The 19647-nt window shown below is 38.9% G+C and overlaps 1 protein-coding gene across 1 annotated transcript in view; it reads right to left on the bottom strand.

Annotated features, from left to right (window-relative positions):
* SPTLC1 (serine palmitoyltransferase long chain base subunit 1) overlaps positions 1–19647 on the bottom strand; it is a 73650-nt gene that overhangs the window by 28156 nt on the left and 25847 nt on the right. The window contains exon 6 of the mRNA XM_054588031.1: positions 12685–12817. Within this exon, the coding sequence (XP_054444006.1) occupies positions 12685–12817 (133 nt within the window). The remainder of the gene's footprint in view (positions 1–12684; positions 12818–19647) is intronic.

The raw sequence follows: 19647 nt of genomic DNA, 5'->3' as shown, positions 1-19647 counted from the left end.
GAAGTGGAAGAGCAAGAAACTGAAAACTTATTTGAAAAAATAATGAAAGAAAACTTCCCTAATTGAATGAAGGAAGTAGACATAGAAGTCCGGGAAACACAAAAAGTCCCAAACAAGCTGGACCCAAAGAGGACCATGCCAAGACATATCATAATTAAAATGCCAAAGGTAAAAGACACAGAATCTTAAAAGCAGCAAGAGAAAATGGAGCGAGTTATCTCCAAAGGAGTTCCCATAAGACTATCAGCTTATTTCCCAAAAGAAACTTTTGGATGCAAGAAGGGACTGGCAAGAAGTATTCAAAGTCATGAAAAGCAAGGAAAGTTCATCATCACCAAGCCATTATTACATGAAATACTAAAGGGACTTACTTAAGAAAAGAATAAAAACTATGTACATTAAAAGGGCAAAAAAATTCAACAACTGAATCTAAAAAAACAAACCAAGCAAACAACCAGAACAGGAACAGAATCATAGATATGGAGATTATTTGGCAGATTATCAGTGGGGAGGGGGAATGGGGGAGAACTGGGTGGGGAAATCTGTATGGGTTAAGATGTATAAATGGTAGGTACAAAATAGATAGGGGGGTGTCAATAAGAGTATAGGAAGTGGAGAAGCCTAAGAACTTATATGCACGACCCATGGACATGAACTAAGGCGGGGGGGTGGGGGGAGGTTGGAAATTACTGGATGGAAATGGGTTACTGGGTGGCCAGGTGGCAAAGGATGAAAAAATTGGGACAATTTTAATAGTATAATCAATAAAATGTATTTTAAATGTTTCCAATGAAATCAAAATCTGGTTCTTTGAGAAGATAAACAAGACTTAAACATTTAACTAGGCTCATCAAAAAACTAAAATAAAATAAACGAGCCCTGGCTGGTGTGGCTCAGTGGACTGAGTGCTAGCCTATGAACCAAAGGGTCGCCAGTTTGATTTCCAGTTAGGGCACATGCCTGGGTTGAGGGCCAGGTCCCCAGTAGGGGGCATGCGAGAGAAAACCACAGATTGATGTTTTTCTCCCTCTCTCCCTCCCCCCTTTCTAAAAATAAAAGAAAATCTTTAGAAAAATAAAAAAGACCCAAATTAATAAAATCAGAAGCAGAAGAGAAGTAACAACTGACATCACAGAAATAGAAAAGATTGTAAGAAAATATTGCAAACTATATGCCAAGAAATTGGACAATGTGGAAGAAATAAACACATTTCCAGAAATATACAACCTGCCAAAACTGAATCAAGAAGAAATGGAAGTCTGACCAGATCCATTACAACTGATGAAACTGAAGAAGGAATAAAAAAAACTTCCAGTGAAACACCCCTGAGAGGTTTCACAAGGTGAATTTTACCAAACATTCAAGTAAGAATTAACACCTGTCCTTCTCAACGTATTCCAAAAAACTCTGACGCTTATTTTACCAGGCCTGGATTAACCTAATTCCAAACCAGAGAAAGATACCACAAAGAAAAAAAAATCATAGGCCAAAATCCCTAATGGACATAGATGCAAAAATCCTCTACAAAATATTAATAAATCAAATCCAACAATATGTTAAAAGATCATATACTATGATCAAATGGGAATTATTACTGGGATGCAACGTTGGTATAATATCCACTAATCAATTAATGTGATACAGTACATAAACAAAATGAAGGATAAAACCATATGACCATATCAATAGAGGCTGAAAAGACATTTGAAAAAATCCAGTACCCACTTAAGATAAAAACTCTCAGCAAAGTAGGGGAACATAACATAATAAAAGCGACACACAAATGACAAATTCACAGCTAATATCATACTCAGTGGAAATCATATCATTTCCCTTAAGATTTGGAACAAGTAAGAAAGTCTATTTTCACCACTGGTATTCAACACAGTACTACAAATTCCAGCTACAGCAATGAGATAAGAATAAAAGGCATCCATATTGTAAAGAAAGAAGTAAAACTGTCATTAATTGCGAATGACATGATATTGTACACAGAGAACCCTAAAGATGGAACACTTGATGGAGCCTCGGAGGTAAAAGATTTGTACTTGTAAAATTTTAAGATACTGAAGAAAAAAATTGAAGAAGATACAAATAAATGGAAGCATATGCCAAGCTCTTAAATAAGAATAATTAACATTGTTAAAATGTCCAAAATATCTTAAGCAATCTATAGATTCAACTCAATTCCTATCAAAATATCAATGGTATATTTCACAGAACTAGGAAAAATAATCCAAAAATTTATATGGAACCATTAAAAACCTCAAATAGCTACAGCAACCTTTAAAAAATCATACTACCTGATATCAAACTATACTACGAAGTCATAGTAACCAAAACAGTATGGTACTGGAATAAAAAAACCTATAAAGATCAGTGAAACAGAATACAGAGCCCAGAAATAAACCCATGCCTATATGGTCAATATTTGACAAAGGAGGCAAGCACACACAATGGACTAAAGATGGGTCTATTAAAAAATGGTGTTGAGAAAACTGAACAGGTATGTTCCAAAAAATAAACTAGACCACCTTCTCATACCATATACAAGAATATAATCAAAATGGATTAAAGACTTAAATATTAGACTCAATACCACAAAAATCCTAAAGAAAACATAGGCAATAAAATCTTACACACTTCTCTTAGTAATATTTTTTCTGATATATCTCCTTGGCAAAAGAAACAAAAGAAAAAACAAACAAGTAGAACTACATTAAACTAAATTTTTTGCACAGCAAAGGAAACCGTCAACAAAATGGAAAGAAAACCAGTGACTATGAGAGCCTATCTGCCAATGATACATCTATAAGGGGTAAATATCAAAAATTTATGAACAACTCATACAACTCAACATAAAAATATCCAATCAAAAAATGGGATAAGGCATTTAATGGGAAAACATATTCACCAATGATACATCTGATAAGGAGTTAATATCCAAAATAAATAAAGAACTTATTACCAACAAAACAAATAATCCAATTAAAAAATGGGCAAAGGACATGAATAGATACTTCTCCCAAGAGGACATACAGATGGCCAATAGACATATGAAAAGATGTTCAACATTACTAATCATCAGAGAAATGCAAATAAAAACCACAATGAGATATCCCCTTATGCCTGTTAAAATGGCTAGCATCAATAAATCAATAAACAACAAGTGTTTGCGAGGATTTGGAGGAAAGGGAACCCTGTGTTCTGTTGGTGGGAATTCATACTATTGCTTTTTGCCTCAGCAATTCCACTTCTGGGAATATATCTGAAGACTCCCAAAACACTAATTCAAAAGAGTATATGCACTCCTACGTGCATTGTGGCATTATTTACCATAGCCAAAATCTGGAAACTGCCCAAGTGTCCATTAGTAGATAAGTGGATAAAAAAGCTGTGGCACATTTAGACAATGGAATACTACTTGGCTGGATAAAAGAAGAAAATCTTACCTTTTGCAACACCATGGACGGAACTGGAGAATAATAAGTTAAGTGAAGTTAACCAGTCAGAGAAAAACAAATACCATATGATCTCACTTATACACTGAATCTAATGAACAAAACAAAACAAAACTTAGCAGACGAGTTAGAAACAGAAACATAGAACAGACTAGACTGACAGCTGTTGGGAGAGGTAGGGGAAGAATTGGGGAACTGGGTGGAAAAAGGTGGAAGTGTTAAGCAAAATATAATACATACACACACACACACACGTATAAATATATATGCAAAATAGCCCTGGCTAAGTTGGTTGGAGTATCATCTCATGCACCAAAAGGTGGTGCATTCAGTTCCTCGTCAGGGCACCTACTTAGGCTGCAGGTTTGAAACCCCATTGGGGCACATATGGGAGGCAATTGATTGATGTTTCTCTTTCACATTGAGGTGTGTTTCTCTTTTTATCTCAAATTAATAAAAACATTCTCAGGCAATGGTTAAAAAAATAATAATTAAATTAAATTATAAAACCCCACATAGACAAAAACAACATCATGGTGATAACCAGAGGGAAACAAAGGTGGGGAGAGGTGGAAGGGGGTAAAGAGGGGATAAATCAGAATAGAAAGAGAATTTACTTTGGGCGATAGGTGCATAATGCAGGATGCAGATGATGTTTTATTGAGCTGTATACATGAAATCTGTATGGTTTTGTTAACGAATGTCACACCAATAGGCTTAATTTTTAAAAATGGGCAAAGGAACATACAAAGATACTTCTCCAAAGAGGACATACAGATGGCCAACAAACATATGAAAAGATGCTGAATGTCACTAATCATCAGAGAAATGCAAATTAAAACCACAATGAGATACCACCTCACTCCTGTCAGAATGGCTATCAACAATAAACGAACAAACAAGTGTTAACAAGGATGTGGTGAAAAGGGAGACTCATGCAATGTTAGCAGGAATGAAGAATGGTGTACTGTGGAAAACAGTATGGAGGTTCCTCAAAAAATTAAAAATAACACTACTTTAGGATACAGTGATTCCACTTCTGGGTATATATACAAAGGAACTCAAGACTAATTCAAAGAAACATATGCACCACTATGTTCATTGCAAAGTTATTTACAATAGCCAACATACAGAAGCAACCCAAATGCCCATCAATAGATAAGTGGATAAAAAAGCTGTGGTGCATATATACAATGGAATATTACTTGGCTATAAAAAGAATGAAATGTTGCCATTTGCAACAGCATGGATAACCTTACGGGAATTATGCTAAGTAAAATAAGTCACTCAAAGAAAGATAAAAATGTATGATTTCACTTATACAGGGGTGGGAAAAAGTAGGCTTACAGCTGTGATACAAATAAATAATAATACAAGAATAAACTCTGTTTTGTATACTCAAAACTGTAAACTTACTTTTGCTACCCTTGTATGTGGTATCTAAAGAACAAAAATAACTAAGAGTCATGGGATGTAAAATACAGCATGGGAAATGTAGTCAATAATATTGTAATAACAATGTATGGTGCCAGTTGGGTACTAGAAGTATCAAGGTGAACACTTTGTAAAGTATATGGTTTTCTAACTACTATGCTGTACACATGAAACTAATCCAAAATAATACTGAATGTAAACTGTAATTGAAAAAAAATTAAAAAAATAGAAACCATGAAAAATTCTGTAGTTTATATTTTTAATTGGGATCATATTGCATTTTGAGTTTTTATTTTAAAAGATATTTTATTTTTCTCACTACTATTTCAAAGACACAATGACACAGTTACCCTAAAGTAAAATTATTTAAAAGTCTCAATGAGCAATTATGAACAATCTCGAAACAAATCTAAAAACCAGAAAGTCCCAGCAAAGAAACAGAAGATACAAAGAACCCAATGAGATATTAGAGCTGAAAAACAAAATAACCTTAAGAAAAAGTTTGGTGGATATGGGCTCAGCAGCAGAATGGAAAAGAGAAAAAATCAGTGTACTGAAAGACTGTAATGCTAGAAATTACTCAATGTAAACCACAGAGATCAATTGACTAGAAACAGGAGCCTGTGGAAATTAAAAGGATGGAACATTCTTATCAGTGGGGTCCCAAGGAAGAGAAAGAGGGTAGGGCTAAAAATGTATTCAAAGAAATAATGACTGAAAATATCCCAAATTTAGCAAGAAGCTCAAACCTAAAGATTAAAGAAGCTGAGAAAAATTCATACACATAAACCTAGACAAATAAATGTCAAGACAATTAAGTCAAACTTCTGAAAATGACAAAGAAAAAAATCTTGAAAGCAGCCCAAGAAAAATAATACCTTACATATAAGAGAAAAACAATGTAAGTGACAGCAGATATCTCTCATCAGAAACCACGGAGATGAGAAAAAAGCATCACAATATATTTCAAATGGTGAAACTAATTTAAAAAAGGTCAACCCAAATCCTATAACTAGCAAAAATATCCCTTGGGAATGAGAACACCAAGACATTTTCAGTTGAAGAAAACATTCATTTTAAAAGTGACCACAGAACATATTTTCAGACAGACCATATCATGAGCCACAAAACAAACTGCCACAAGTTTAAAATCTCAAAACACGTGGAGATTAAACAATACTCTTTTATATAACCCAGGGGTCAAAGAGAAGGTCTAAAGAGAAATATAATACAATGAAAATAAACACATCAAAATTTGCAGGACACAACTAAAGCAATGCTAAGAGGGAAATTCACAGCACTAATACATTAAAAAAGTGGAACAGTCTTAAATCAATAATTTAAGTTCCCAACTCAAGAACCTAGAAAAACGAGTAGTGAGATAGCAGGAAATGATACTAAAACTGAATAGAACTGAAAACAAAAACAGAATGAAAAAAAAAATCAATAAAACAAAGAGCTGACTTCATGAAAAGATCAATAAAATTGACAAACCCTTAGCAAGACTGACAAAAAGGACAGTAGACACACATTACCGATCATAAATGAAACAGGGTATCACTTCAGGCTCTGCAGACACTGGAAGGATAATGAGGGTCAAAGAATGCTACACATATGAATCTAACAATTTAAACAGACAAATTCCTTGAAAAACACAAACTATATCAACTCACCCAATATGACATAATTTGAATAGCCTTATAAGTACTAAGGAAATTGAATTCATAATTAAAACACTTCTATCTACAGGAACTCTATCAGTTATAGGTAGAACTCTACCAGACACTTAAAGAATTAATAATTTTATACAATTTTTTCAGAAAATAGAAGAGAAGGGAACACTTCCCAGTTGATTTTTGAAATATTATTCTGATGCTGAGACCAAAGTCCAAAGAAAGTAAAACATCATTAGCCATCAGGGAAATGTACATTAAAACCACAGTAAGATATCTCTACACATCTATCAGAATGGCTAAAATAAAAAGATAGTGGTAATTGCAAATGCTCCTGATGATGTGGACGAACTACGTTACTTATTCTCTGCTGATGTCAAAAGAGAATGATACAGCCACTCTGAAAAATAGTTTGGCAATTTCTTAAAACACTAAAAATACAATATCTTATGACCCAGCAACTGTACTCCTTGGCATTTATCCCAGAGAAATGAGAACTTATATTCACAGAAAAACCTGTATGTGAACGTTCACAGTAGCTTAATTTGTAGAAGCCTTAACTGGAAATAATTCCGATGTCCTAAAGAGGTGAATGGTTCAACAAATTATAGTGCACCCATACCATGGAATTATGACTCAGCACTCCAAAGAACGAACTCTTGATCCACACAAGAACTTGAAGAGATCTCCAGACTGAAGAAAGCAAATGTTGTCTAATGTATGACTGCACTTATACAACAAAATTGGAATGACAGGATTATAGAAATCGAGAACAGATTAGTGGATTGCTAAGGATTAAGAAGTGGGTACAAGCATAGGTTAATGGGATACTTGCCTCCTCTCAATACTACATCAGAATTACAACTAAACTACAGAACAAACATTCAGAACCATCTGAAATCTGGCTGAATAAAAGTCCTAAAACTAGAGAATTAAAGAAGCCACCACAACAAAACTGGTAGGAGGGACAGAGATATAGAAGAGGGCTGATGCCCTACCCACGTGCGGAGAATAAACTTGGGAGGGATATCTCGGCTGTAGAGGTCCTCCCTGAAGAGCAAGAGGTCCCAACTCAAAACCTGGCTCCCCAGCCCTAGTATACTGTGCCAAGAAGAGAAATCCCCATAACTAATGGCTACAAAAACCAGTGGGGCTGAGGGAGACAGACGCTTCTGGGGTCCCAGGCAGTTCCTCTTAAAGGGCCCACAGATTTACTTGATTCACTCCCTTTGAGCCCCAGTGCTGGGGCAGCAGTTCAAAAGGCACCAGATACATATGGATAAGCAGTGAAGTGTTTGGCATCAGGGCAAGAACTGGGGGCCAGCTTTCACACAGACAGAAGTGCTGGCAGAGACCACTGTTCCTTTGATGACCCCTCTCCACACAGAGCCAGAAGGTGGATGCCACATCTGAGGCTTCATCAACCTGGTTCACACTGTTTGCCCTGCCCTGGTGATTCCCCGAGACCCCACCCAACCCAACTTTCATGCCACCCCTGAAGTTGTTACCAGTGGCTTTTCCATGGAATGGCCTATCTTGGCTCATCCTTCAGATTTTCCTAAAATCTCTCAAACAAGCAGCATCTGGCCTCAGCATGCCCTTGTATATCTTGCTAAGTGGCCCCAGGCCTAGCATGAACATCAGCCAGCCTTGGGTCATAGCATGGTCTCTCCCTGGTACCTTCAAGCCCAGCACAAGTAGCATCCACTTGTGGACTGCTTTATAGCTCATGCTGGGTGACCCTCAGAAGAATGCAGGTGGCAGCTGACTTTGGCCTGCACCTCCCAGGAAGCCCCAGAGCCAGCAACACCCAGTAGACAGCTTCAGACCATGTTGAAGCACTACCACTTAACAACCTCCACACAAGATACACTCAAGGGGTGGACTCAGTGGGCATCAGAGCCATGCTGAAGTTAAGTCCTGCTCTATGGTGTGGACACTGCACTGCTGATCCTCCATGGCGGCTGGTGGTCACAACCAGTCTTTGCAGCTAATTGGTCTTGTGGTAAATCCCTCCCACTGAGGTGCCAACAGCAATCAAGACTCAACTACAAGAGGAGGGTGTAGACAGCCCACACAATGGGCACACTTCAAGTACCCAGCTTGGGTGATAAGGGAGGCTGCGCCGATGGACCCTACAGGACACCTACTACATTAGGCCATGGTACCAAGGCAGGGAGTCATAGCAGCTCTACCTAATACACAGAAACAAACACAGGGAGGCTGCCCAAATGGGGCAATGAGGAAACATGTCCCAGATGAAAGAACAGAATAAAACTCTAGAAAAAACAACTAAACAAAATGGAGACAATCTAGTAGATGCACAGTTCAAAACACTGGTTATGAGGATGCTCAACTTAGTGAGAACTTTAACAGCATAATGTAGGACGAGTCAGAAATGAAGGATACACCAATTGAAATGAAGAATAATTTACAGGGAATCAACAGCAGAGTAAATGAAGCTGAGAATGAAATCAAATCAAATCAACAATCTGCAATATAAACAAGCAAAAAAACAATCAGAACAACAAAAAGAAAAAAAGAATCCCCCAAAATGAGGGTAGTGTAATGAGCCTCTGGTACAACTTCAAAGTATACCAGCATTCGAATCATGGGTGTGCTGGAAGGAGAAAAGAGCAAGAAAACCTATTTGGAAAAATAACAGAAAACTTCAATATGGTGAAGGAAACAGAAATACCAGTCCAGGGAGCTCAAAAACTCCCAAACAAGATGAACCCAAAGAGGCCCACACCAAGACACATCATAATTAGAATGCAGCAAGTTAAAGAAAAGGGGAGAATCTTAAAAGCAGCAAGTGAAAAGTAGTTACCTACAGGGGAGTTCTCATAAGGCTGCCAGCTAATTTCTCAAAAAAACTTTGCAGGCCGAAGGGATTTGCAAGAAATATTCAAAGTGATAAAAAGTAAGGGCCTACAACCAAGATTATTCAACCCAGCAAAGCAATCATTTAGAATCAAAGGACAGGAAGAGAGCTTCCCAGACAAAAAAAAAAAAGCTAAAGGAGTTAGTTAATCACCACCAAACTAATTACATATGAAATGTTAAAGAACCTTCTTTAAGAAGAAAAAGGAAAAGATAAAAGGAAAAATGGCTCACAGACATGGACAACAGTATAAAGATTGTGGGGGGGAAAGGAGGGTATAAGGGAGGTAAATGGCAATGGAAAAAAATGCAATAAAAAATTTAAAAAAGTAATATAAATAATAAAATGGTAATAAATACATCTCTATCAACAATTGATATCTAAAAAACAAAATAAATGAACAAGCAGAGACAATTTTGATAGCTGCCAGATGGGAGGATTGGTAAAAAAGGTGAAGGGATTAACAAGTACAAATAGGATGTTACAGAATAGTCATGGGAATCTAAAGTACAGCATAGGGAATATAGCCAATAATATTCTAATAACTATGTACAGTGTCAGATGGGTACGAGATTTACCAGGATGATCACTTAGTAAATTACATAATGTCTAATCTCTGGGTTGTATACCTCAAACTAATATAATAATGTGTATCAATTGTAATTGAAAAATAAAAAATAATTAAAAACACAATGTAAAATAACTCACTAAAAACCTTTTATATTGATTATGTGTTAAATGACACTATTTTGATAGGTTTAATTAAATCAAGTATATTATAAAATAAACTTCACCTTAAAACAAACAAACAAAAGTTGGTAGGGTGAGAGGTACATGGGAATGTCAACACGAGAGATCCTTTGCTAATGGAAATGTTCTGTATCTTTACTTTATCAATGTCAATATCCCAGCTGTGAAACTGTATTATAGTTTTGCAAGAGGTGACCACTGGGGGAGACTAGGTACAGGATGCAAAGAATCTCTGTATTATTTCTTAATTTCTTAGGAGTATATGTACATCTAGAAGTATCTCAATATAAAAACATCACATTAAAAAAAGATATATGAAGTGATATTAGAATGACCAGGACAGACTTAAGTATATGAACAACCACTGTGCTGAGACCTACTACTGGTAAGGCATTATCACTGTTTATTGGAAAAGGAAGAAAAGTAAGCATTGGGCATATTGTCTATGCCTAATGAATTAAGTTTACTAAATACCACTTTTATCTCTAATGCTCCTACTGAATTTCAGGCAGAATATTTAAAAGTCTGTATAAGAGAATAATTAAATTGTCTAATGACTCACTAGAAACTGAAGTTCAAAGACACTGGATGTAATGTGTGAAAGTGAATTTAGCCTAGGTTTCCTCGCAGTTAAAACCAAAGATGATATAGTGCTTATTATCTGACAAAGGAAGAATACAAATTCAGTTGTAACTGTACACTTTTTCTGGACTTAAAACTCAAAAAGAAATTTATTGTGGGGTGCTTGTATGAAATGATACTGGATGACATTACAGTTGTCTATAACTATGTTTTTACTAAAAACTAGAAATACTGTTCAAATAATCAGCTCTCGAGTTTGTGATGAGTATTTGATTTTTTAACTATGTGCAAAAAGTGAACAAAAACACTCGCTTTCATGATCACATGGAAAACACTATTACAGGCCATGTGTTGGAGAGCACCCAGCTTGTTGCAGGGTGATAGGGAAGAATGAGCAGCTTGTGCCCTGAAACCCCAGGCAGCCAGTGCTGAAGTCCGTGTGGGGCTTGCTGTGCTAGAAGGAATTGCAACAGTGAGTGAGAAGCAGCAGGAGGCTGCAGGGGCCCAGGTAACCAGGGTGGGAAGCCAAGTTGCTCTACCCCTCTTTGGAAAGCCAGCCTCCATTCACTCATTCACTGAACTGGTATTTACTGAGCACTATTAAAAGACAAATGCTATCTTAGACAATGAACCACTATAAACTGCTGACAGTGCTATAAAAGGGGATTCCAGAGAGACTAATGCAAGATGAGCGAAGAGCAGAGGGTGTATAGGTGCACATGCATGTGCATATGAGGAAGGCCTGAGGAACACAGGAACTCTGCAGGCAGTGAGTGCCCATGTGGTCTTGGATTTTCACAAGGTACCAGACTCCTCTTGCTGTAAGATCTTCTCCACATGTAGCAGGGGGTTGGGGAAGATTTTCCTGCAGAGGCTGATGTTATGTGCAGGGTGAGCATGAACTAAGCAGGAGATGAGATGAGAAGCAATGTTCTTAGCATGCACAAAAACCCTGAGGTGAGAGGGAACTGGTATATAAGGCTGGTGATGCTACAGCACAATGACCTGAGGAAAAATGGTACAAAATGAACCTAAAAAAGTAACCTAAAACTCACAAGATCAAAATAAAGACTTGGATATTAGTTTAGGAACAATGGAAGCACTTAAAAGAGTGTGACACAATCAGATTTACATTTTTTAAAAAAAAGATTATCCTGGCTATGATGTTAAAAATAAAAAAAGAGCAAGCAAAAGTAAATTTGTTTTTTAAAATTCAAAGTAAATTTGTTTTTAAAATTAAACAAATCATTTAATAGGCCACTCAAAAGATGAGAGCCTTGGGCTAGAGGCAGGTGCTCCTGACAGGCGTAAGCAATTGCCTGGGCTACGCCAGCCCACATCCCACTTCTCTCTGCCCTTCCTCTCCATATAAATGGCAACCCATCCAGTGCACACATGTGATTGTGTGGATTTGCTCATGGGAAGTAAAGAAAGTTCTCAACTCATGGCTTTTCTGTTTTCAACATGCCATGAAGCAAGACTAGCAGAGACCAGGAACTGGCGTGGAGGTGCTGTTGAGTGATTCTGCCAGGCAGTATGAGTGGGTTGTGACCACACACTCACAAGAATACCATGCTGTCACAGAGCTGCATATGAAAGGCAAAGGGCTGGCCCCATCCTGTAGAGGTCTGACTTCTCGATATCAACAAGTAAAATCATAATGAAAGGTAACTGAGTACCAACACCATATGTACTCATCCTTCTGGTGACAGTCTCACAAATTCTACAGAATTACTTGACTGGCAGGGATATGCCTCCTGCCATAATAAAGAGTAATTCTTTAAAAACAAAAAATCAGTATTTATTTTAGGCAGATAACCTCTATGAAAGGAACTCTCTAGGAGGGTCAATATTATTTCCAAAGGAATTTTGACTAGAAATGTAGCTAAAGGTTACTTACACAAACACAATGTCTCCTCTCTTAGAGTAAGCAGGAATAGCACTGGCTATGGTAGCAAATCCATATGAGTAGATTATGGCTTCTTCTGTCTTCATAAATTTTGCTAGACGGTCTTCCAAATCCAAGTGCACATCTATTTCAATAATAAAAAATTAAATGGTTAAATTGTCATATAAGTTTTCCACTAAGTAAAGAATAAAGTTAATACCATCACTTATGACCAACTTGTAATTGTTTTTCAGTTATAAATTATATCAGATTATTAAGATAATTCTGGGCCAATACTACTTCTAAAATCTGTGAAGTGAATCTGCTACTCTAGGTTTTGCTAATCTGATATTTTGCTTTGATAACTCTAGCCCAAGAATTCAAAGTCCAGTGACGTAAAGCCAGCCTAAAGTCCCTCAACCAAGAGCAACAGTACTTTACTAATGTACAATATTAATTATTAATGACCTTTTGCATTTCAGCAGATGTTACCAAACCAGGCACCAAGACAACTGTCAACCAGCTCTTAAAGGGAAAAAATAAGAAAAGAGGTTCATTTAAAAAATAAAAAATCCATACTTTGCATACTCTAAAACAGCCGGGGGGCTCGGAGTACAGGTGACCAACAACCTTCATGTTGTACCTCCTTGGAGAGCCAAATTTATATTATAGCAATGGGGGTTACCTAGGAGGCCCCTGTGTGTCTCAGATTAAACCCCAGACACCTCCCTGAGGCCCACCCTCACAAAGTGAGTCCCTAGAACTTACACCAGAGGGAGGAAATACGCTGTCAACCTTCAGAGTCCCAGCGAGCCCAAGCACTTATTTTACATTTTATCCCTGTTTTGTCCTCCAACACAGGCCTAAGATGCTTGAATAACCTTTGCTGGCAGTGCTGCATCTCCCATTTGACCACAAAGTTGAAAAAGGCAAGAAAAACATTGCTTATTGAGACCATATTGCATCCCAATGGTTGGAGACAAAGGGTGCAATATGGGTCACAGCATCAGAAAAGTCAGAAAACTCTTCTTGCTGACACAGTACAGATTTACAGATCACTAAACTGATTAGTATGCAAGTAGAATTTATTGGTAATATGTTCTCAAGGGAAAGAACAGGCCTTGCCAGCGGGGCAAGAGAGGCACAGGCAAAAGCGTCAGGTCCCTTGTCCTGAGGATTTAGGTAGTTGGTGGGGTGGGGTGAGGGTGAGTATGATGTTGGGAAATGGGAGCTATATTATCAATTGGTGGATAAAGGGGGTGCTGACTAAGCGTGCTTTCCCACGGAGGACATGACCACCCATACAAAGGCATGTGCAGGGGTGTGTTCCCAGGGTCCTTATCTTTCACTCCAGACCACATCTGGTCATCGGTTGTGAAACAGCTATGTGATTAGAGGCAGTTAATTAGAGTTATTAATGGGCTTTTTATTTAAGTACTATGGACCCTCTCCTCCTCCTCCCACATTTTCTAGCTTCTCCCTAACAACACTAATGTAATTTTTTAGTATTAAGAGACGTACCATGGTTATGTAAGATGGTAAGATTAAGGGAAGAGTCTTCCAGAAGTCATCACTCCTATACTTAAAATAAGATAGGTCTGGATAAAGTGGACATCAATAGCTTTTCTTGGACTCATTATCGAACTAAGGTTGCAAAACTGTTACTCTGAAATTTGGAGAGACAGGTAGATCCAGAGACATATGGGACATATAGGAACTGAGATCTGCCTACCTGTAGTAGGAGCCATAGAACAGTAGGAAGACTTAAATGGTAATTTTGACGAATTGCTGGAGGCTGAGTGTGACTGAGTAAGGACATCCTGGGGACCACGGACTTGTGGGTTTTCCCTCCAGGAACCAACAAAGGTTCTCCTGTGAGGATGGGAAAAGGTGCCCTGGTGGCTGGAGGGGGTAGGGGAGGCAACATGGGGGGAAATGAACCATTTTGAAACCGGCCCAGAGCTTTCTAATGACAGAAGCTTACTCTCCAGGAAAAAGGACTGGGTCAGAGTGCAATTCTGAAATCTTATCCCACCTAAGAGAAATGAGCCCCCTGCATCCTTGGTTTCTTATGTGAGGGGGTGAGTCGGGGGAGGGACATATATATCAATAGAGAATAGGGCTTCATGGAACTATGTTGGCAATGCTGCAGCCCGGGAAAGGAGTATGAACAGTGGAGAGAGGCATATCCCTGCAGGAAGAGTCAGAAACACTTGTGAAGGCTGCAGTCTCTGAGGCCCACTAAAGACTAAGGCTTCCTGACAGGTTACAGAATGCCATCCCTCTCCCACACTTTGCCATCACATCAACAGGTGTCCAGTGCAGTAAGTGTGGGTCACAGTCCAAGGAAATGCAAGACACACACTCTCTCTGAGGAATATGTAGGGAAGGCCCAAAGTCAAGAGAAGAGATGAACAAGAACCCTAAAGATATTTGAAGCTTATGGCATCTTTGATACCGCAAACATTAAACAGGGCCCCATTGATAGAGATCAGGAAGCTGGATCTACATAAAAGAGGAGCTTGCAAAAAGGAATGAACGATAAAACTACTTGCTGGGTTCTACATCACACATTACACCAGTAAACTAGAGGGTGGAGAAACTTCTCGTCATGCAATCCTTAGAAGACTATAATAAGACCTCTGTTAGTTAGTTCTATGTGCCAGGCCATTAGGAGGCAGGAGAACATTTAGCCTAAGAAACTAGATGAATTTTTGATTCAACCATTGTTTGGTTTTGTTTTTCATGTATTAATCACCTAATATCACCTAATACTTACTGTGAAATAAAAAGAAAGAATGTTTTAATAAGGAAATGTACTTTTACAAGTAATTTACATTCGTTATCTGAAAAGCTCATGAAAGAGTTAAGAGTATTTCCACCTTTGAAAACAGATACTTGAATGTGGGACTTTTAGGAAAAAAGAAAAGACAGAATTAAAGGCAACATTTTGAGGTACCAGGAAAAGGGACTCTTAGACTTCACAAATGCACGAGCAACTACAAAGAAGAGGCAAGGGGTCCCAAGTGTGCTTTACTACTCAGTGCAAAAGGCAAGTGTACCCTACATATTTAGGATAAGTTAATTGTATGGGGTTTTTAGACTTTTAAAATTTAGCCTTTCTGACCTCAGGCAGCTTCTCTGATCTTATCTAACACTGAAATTTCAAGGCAGTTTAACACAACTACACTAATTTAAGTGATTACTTCCAAAATAGGAAAGACACAGAAACTATCCTGTTGGAAATCAAAAATGGAAAAAATATAGACAATCGGTATCTAAAGAAAGAAAAAAGACGACGAGCAAACTTGGGCACCTATTAAGGAACGAGACATGTGTATCGAAAAGGAGAGTGTACTTGAAAACCATTACATACTACTCCAAGCTATGGGTTTAGTGTCTTGTCACAAAAACCACTGCAAATTAATCTGAATCTTGGCCAGATGACAGTCTGTTTGAAGATTCAACTACACTTAGGATAAAGATGACTCAGTGACCAATGAAGTCATGTACAGAGGAGTTGATACTCAATGTGTTCATTATACTCGTACTGCCTCTGGTGGCACATTCACACACCTGAAAAATCAAATCCAATTTAAAACGCTCACTCCAACAACGAGGTAAAGACCATGTGTGTGGTATACTACCAATTTTGCAAAAGTGGGGGAAAATGTTTATGTATGGAAGTGGTTTCCATGTGCTAAAATTTTAGTCTCTGGAGGAAGTGACAAGGAACTACTGATAGAAGCTGTCTTTTTTGGGAGGTGGGATGGCAATGGGAAAGGGAAGACTTTTCACTCTCTATGTCGAGAAACCTACTGAAGTTTATATCACGGACTGAATTACTCAGTCAAGAAAATTAATTTAAAAGCCACTTATCTAAAGACCCCATGTTTGGAAGCACATAACATCCTACTATGCACATTAAGTTTTAGGTGATCCAAATGGCAAGTCGACTGGGCTATTATACCAATGTATTTCTGCAGGTTTGGGAATACCGGTCTTGAAGATTTAAAACATGTGTTTCTCATGCTTGATTTAGCAGTAAATCTCTTTTATCTGTCACCTTGGTTTAACTCCCAAGCACGGCCCAAGGCCACACATGCAAATCGAATCCACCAGACAGCGAGGCTTTTAGGAAAGCAACTACTTTACCCCAGTAGGGAGCTCATAGAAAGAAAGTCTTCTTGATCAGATTACAACAAACCACCCCATAAATGCCTTTTCCAGTTTCCTAATACTTTTCGAGGAAATCATTCCCAACTGATCAGAACCAAGCAAACAACCCATGTTTACAGTACACTTAGAACAAAGAGGGAGTCTGATTGGAGCTCATTTAAGTGTTTGATCGTTCCATTAACACTGGAGCCAGCACTGGTCAAGACGGCAGAGGAGGTAAACCTCCTCCCACTACCGCACTAAATTTACAACTAAACTGCAGAACATCCATCATTGAGAACTGCCCGAAGACTAGCTGAACAGAAGTCCTGTGACTATAGAATATACAGAAGAAGCCGTGTTGAGATTGGCAGGAGAGGCAGGGGCCAAAACAAGTCAGCCCCATACCCTCACATGGTGAGTAAAAATGGGGAGGGATACCTCGGCTGCAGAGATCCCCACTGAGGAGTGCAAGGTTCCAGTCCAACACCAGGCTACCCATCTCAGGGTTCCAGTGCTGGCAAGAGAAGTCCCCATAACTTCTGGCTGTGAAAACCAGTGAAGACTGTGGCTGAGATAAAGGGCTGCTGGAGTCCCAGGCACTCCTCTTCAAGAGCCAGAGCATGCACTTAACCCTGATGGACTCTCTCTGAGCTCCAGCTCAAAAAGCACCAGGGACATGAGGGGAGGAATTGAATTGTCTGGCTTTGAGTGAGGGAAGGAGGGGAAGCTTTCTCCCACACAGAAGTGCTGGCAGAGGCCATTGTTCCTTTGCTGAACCTTCTCCCCGCAGAGCCTGCAGGCACCATATCTGAGGCTCCATCGCCTGGCTCACACCGTAGTTCCCTGAGATCCCACCCCACCAAATTTGCTGTCCACCCAAGTTGCTTGTAGTGGCTTTTCCATACAAGTGACAGGTCTTTGGCTCATGCTAGGGACTTTCCTAAAATCTCTAAAAGGTTTCCGAACCCTAACAGGCAGCACCTGGGCTCAGAGTGCCCTGGACCTCTTGTCAAGCAGCCTTAGGTCAAGCATTAGCGGTAGCCATCCTCATTTTGAAACGTAGCCTCTTCCAGCTGCCTCCAAGTCCAGCACAAATGGCAACCATCAGCAGATCACTCTGTAGCTCCTATCAGGAGGCCCAGGACAGGGCATAGGACAGTGGCTAACCTTGGCATGCGCCACAGTGACTCCCAAGAGGCTCCAGAACCAACACACCAGGTGGCCAGCTTCTGACCATACCAGAGCACCACCCAACCACCTCCATAAACAGCACGCACAAGGGGCGGACTTGGCGGGCACCAGAGTCCCGTTGAAGCGAATCCTGCTGTGTAGCGTCAGCCCCTGAAAAACAGCTCTTTCACTGGAGTCAAGCCATTCCTCACAGGCAATCAGCCTGAGGGTCAATCCCCCCAGCCGACGTGATGACAAAAATCAAAGCTCAACTACAACAGGAGGTCATGCAGATCCTACACAGACACAAACCAGGAGGACCCGACTCAGGTTACCAAGAAGAGAGAACCACTGGGCCCCACAGGACAAACACTACAAAAAGCCATCACCAAGATCCGGGAGGCACTGAAACAAACACAGAAAGGCAGCCAAAACGAGGAGACAAAGAAACATGACCCAAATAAAAGAACAACAAAATCCTAGAAAAACAAAAAAACAAAATGGAGGCAATGTACCAGATGCAGAGTTCAAAACACTCGTTATAAAGATACTGCATGGACTCAGTGAGAACTTTAACAAAAAGACAGAAACCAGAGAAATGGAGAAAGAAAACGTAAAGAAGAACCCAACAGAAATGAGGACTGCAATACCTGAAACGAAGAACACATAAGAGAAAAATCAATAGGAAATTAGATAGAACAGAGGATCAAATCAGCAATTTGGAAGACAAAGTAGCAGAAAACACCCAATCAAAACAGAAAAAGAAAAGAGAACCACTCCCCCACCCCCGCAATCAAGAAAATGAGCATAGTTTAGGGGGCCTCTGGGACAGCATCAAGCATTCCAACGTTCACATCATAGGAGTGCCAGAAGAGGAAGAGAGACAGCAAGGGATTGAAAACCGATTTGAAGAAATAGTGATGGAAAACTTCCCCAGCCTGGTCAAGAAAACGACATCCAGATCCAGGAAGCACAGAGAGCCCAAATAAGAAGGATCCAAAGAAGCCCACACTAGGACACATCATAATTAAAATGCCAAAGGAGAATCTTATAGGCATCAAGAGAAAAGCAGAGCAGTTACCTACAAAGGAAGCTCCCATAAGACTGTCAGCTGATTTCTCAACAGAAACCAGGCAGAAGGGACTGACAGAAAATGTTCAAAGGGATGAAAACAAAAGCCTAAAACTAAGATTACTCTACCAAGCAAGGTTCTCTTTTAGAATCAAAGGACAGATAAAGAGCTCCCTGGACAAAAAATAAGCTAGAGGAGTTATTGCCACCACACCATTATTGCAAGAAATGTTAAAGAAACAAGAAGAAGAAAAAGCAGAAAGAGGGAGGAGGAGTAAAAGAGAAAAAGGTGGAAGGAAGAGGAAGAAGGAGGAAGGAAGAAAAAGAGGAAAAAATTATAATAAAATGGCAATAAAATAAAAATATAATGAAATGGCAATACAATAAAATGGCAAAATATAATAAAATATAACAAAATGACATCAATAATTACTTAAAATAAATAGGTTAAATGCACCAAGCAAATGACTTAGGGTGGCTGAATGGATTAAAAGAAGACCTTTACATCTGATGTCTACAAGAGACCAACTTCAGACTGAAAAACACACAGATTGAATGCAAAGGAATGGAAAA

This window comes from Pteronotus mesoamericanus, unplaced genomic scaffold (genome assembly GCF_021234165.1).
Source record: "Pteronotus mesoamericanus isolate MK-2021 breed Mesoamerican mustached bat unplaced genomic scaffold, CSHL_Meso_final scaffold_125, whole genome shotgun sequence".
Lineage (NCBI taxonomy): Eukaryota > Metazoa > Chordata > Mammalia > Chiroptera > Mormoopidae > Pteronotus > Pteronotus mesoamericanus.
Note: the sequence above shows the minus strand (reverse complement) of the source record. Positions and strands in the feature narration are given on the sequence as shown.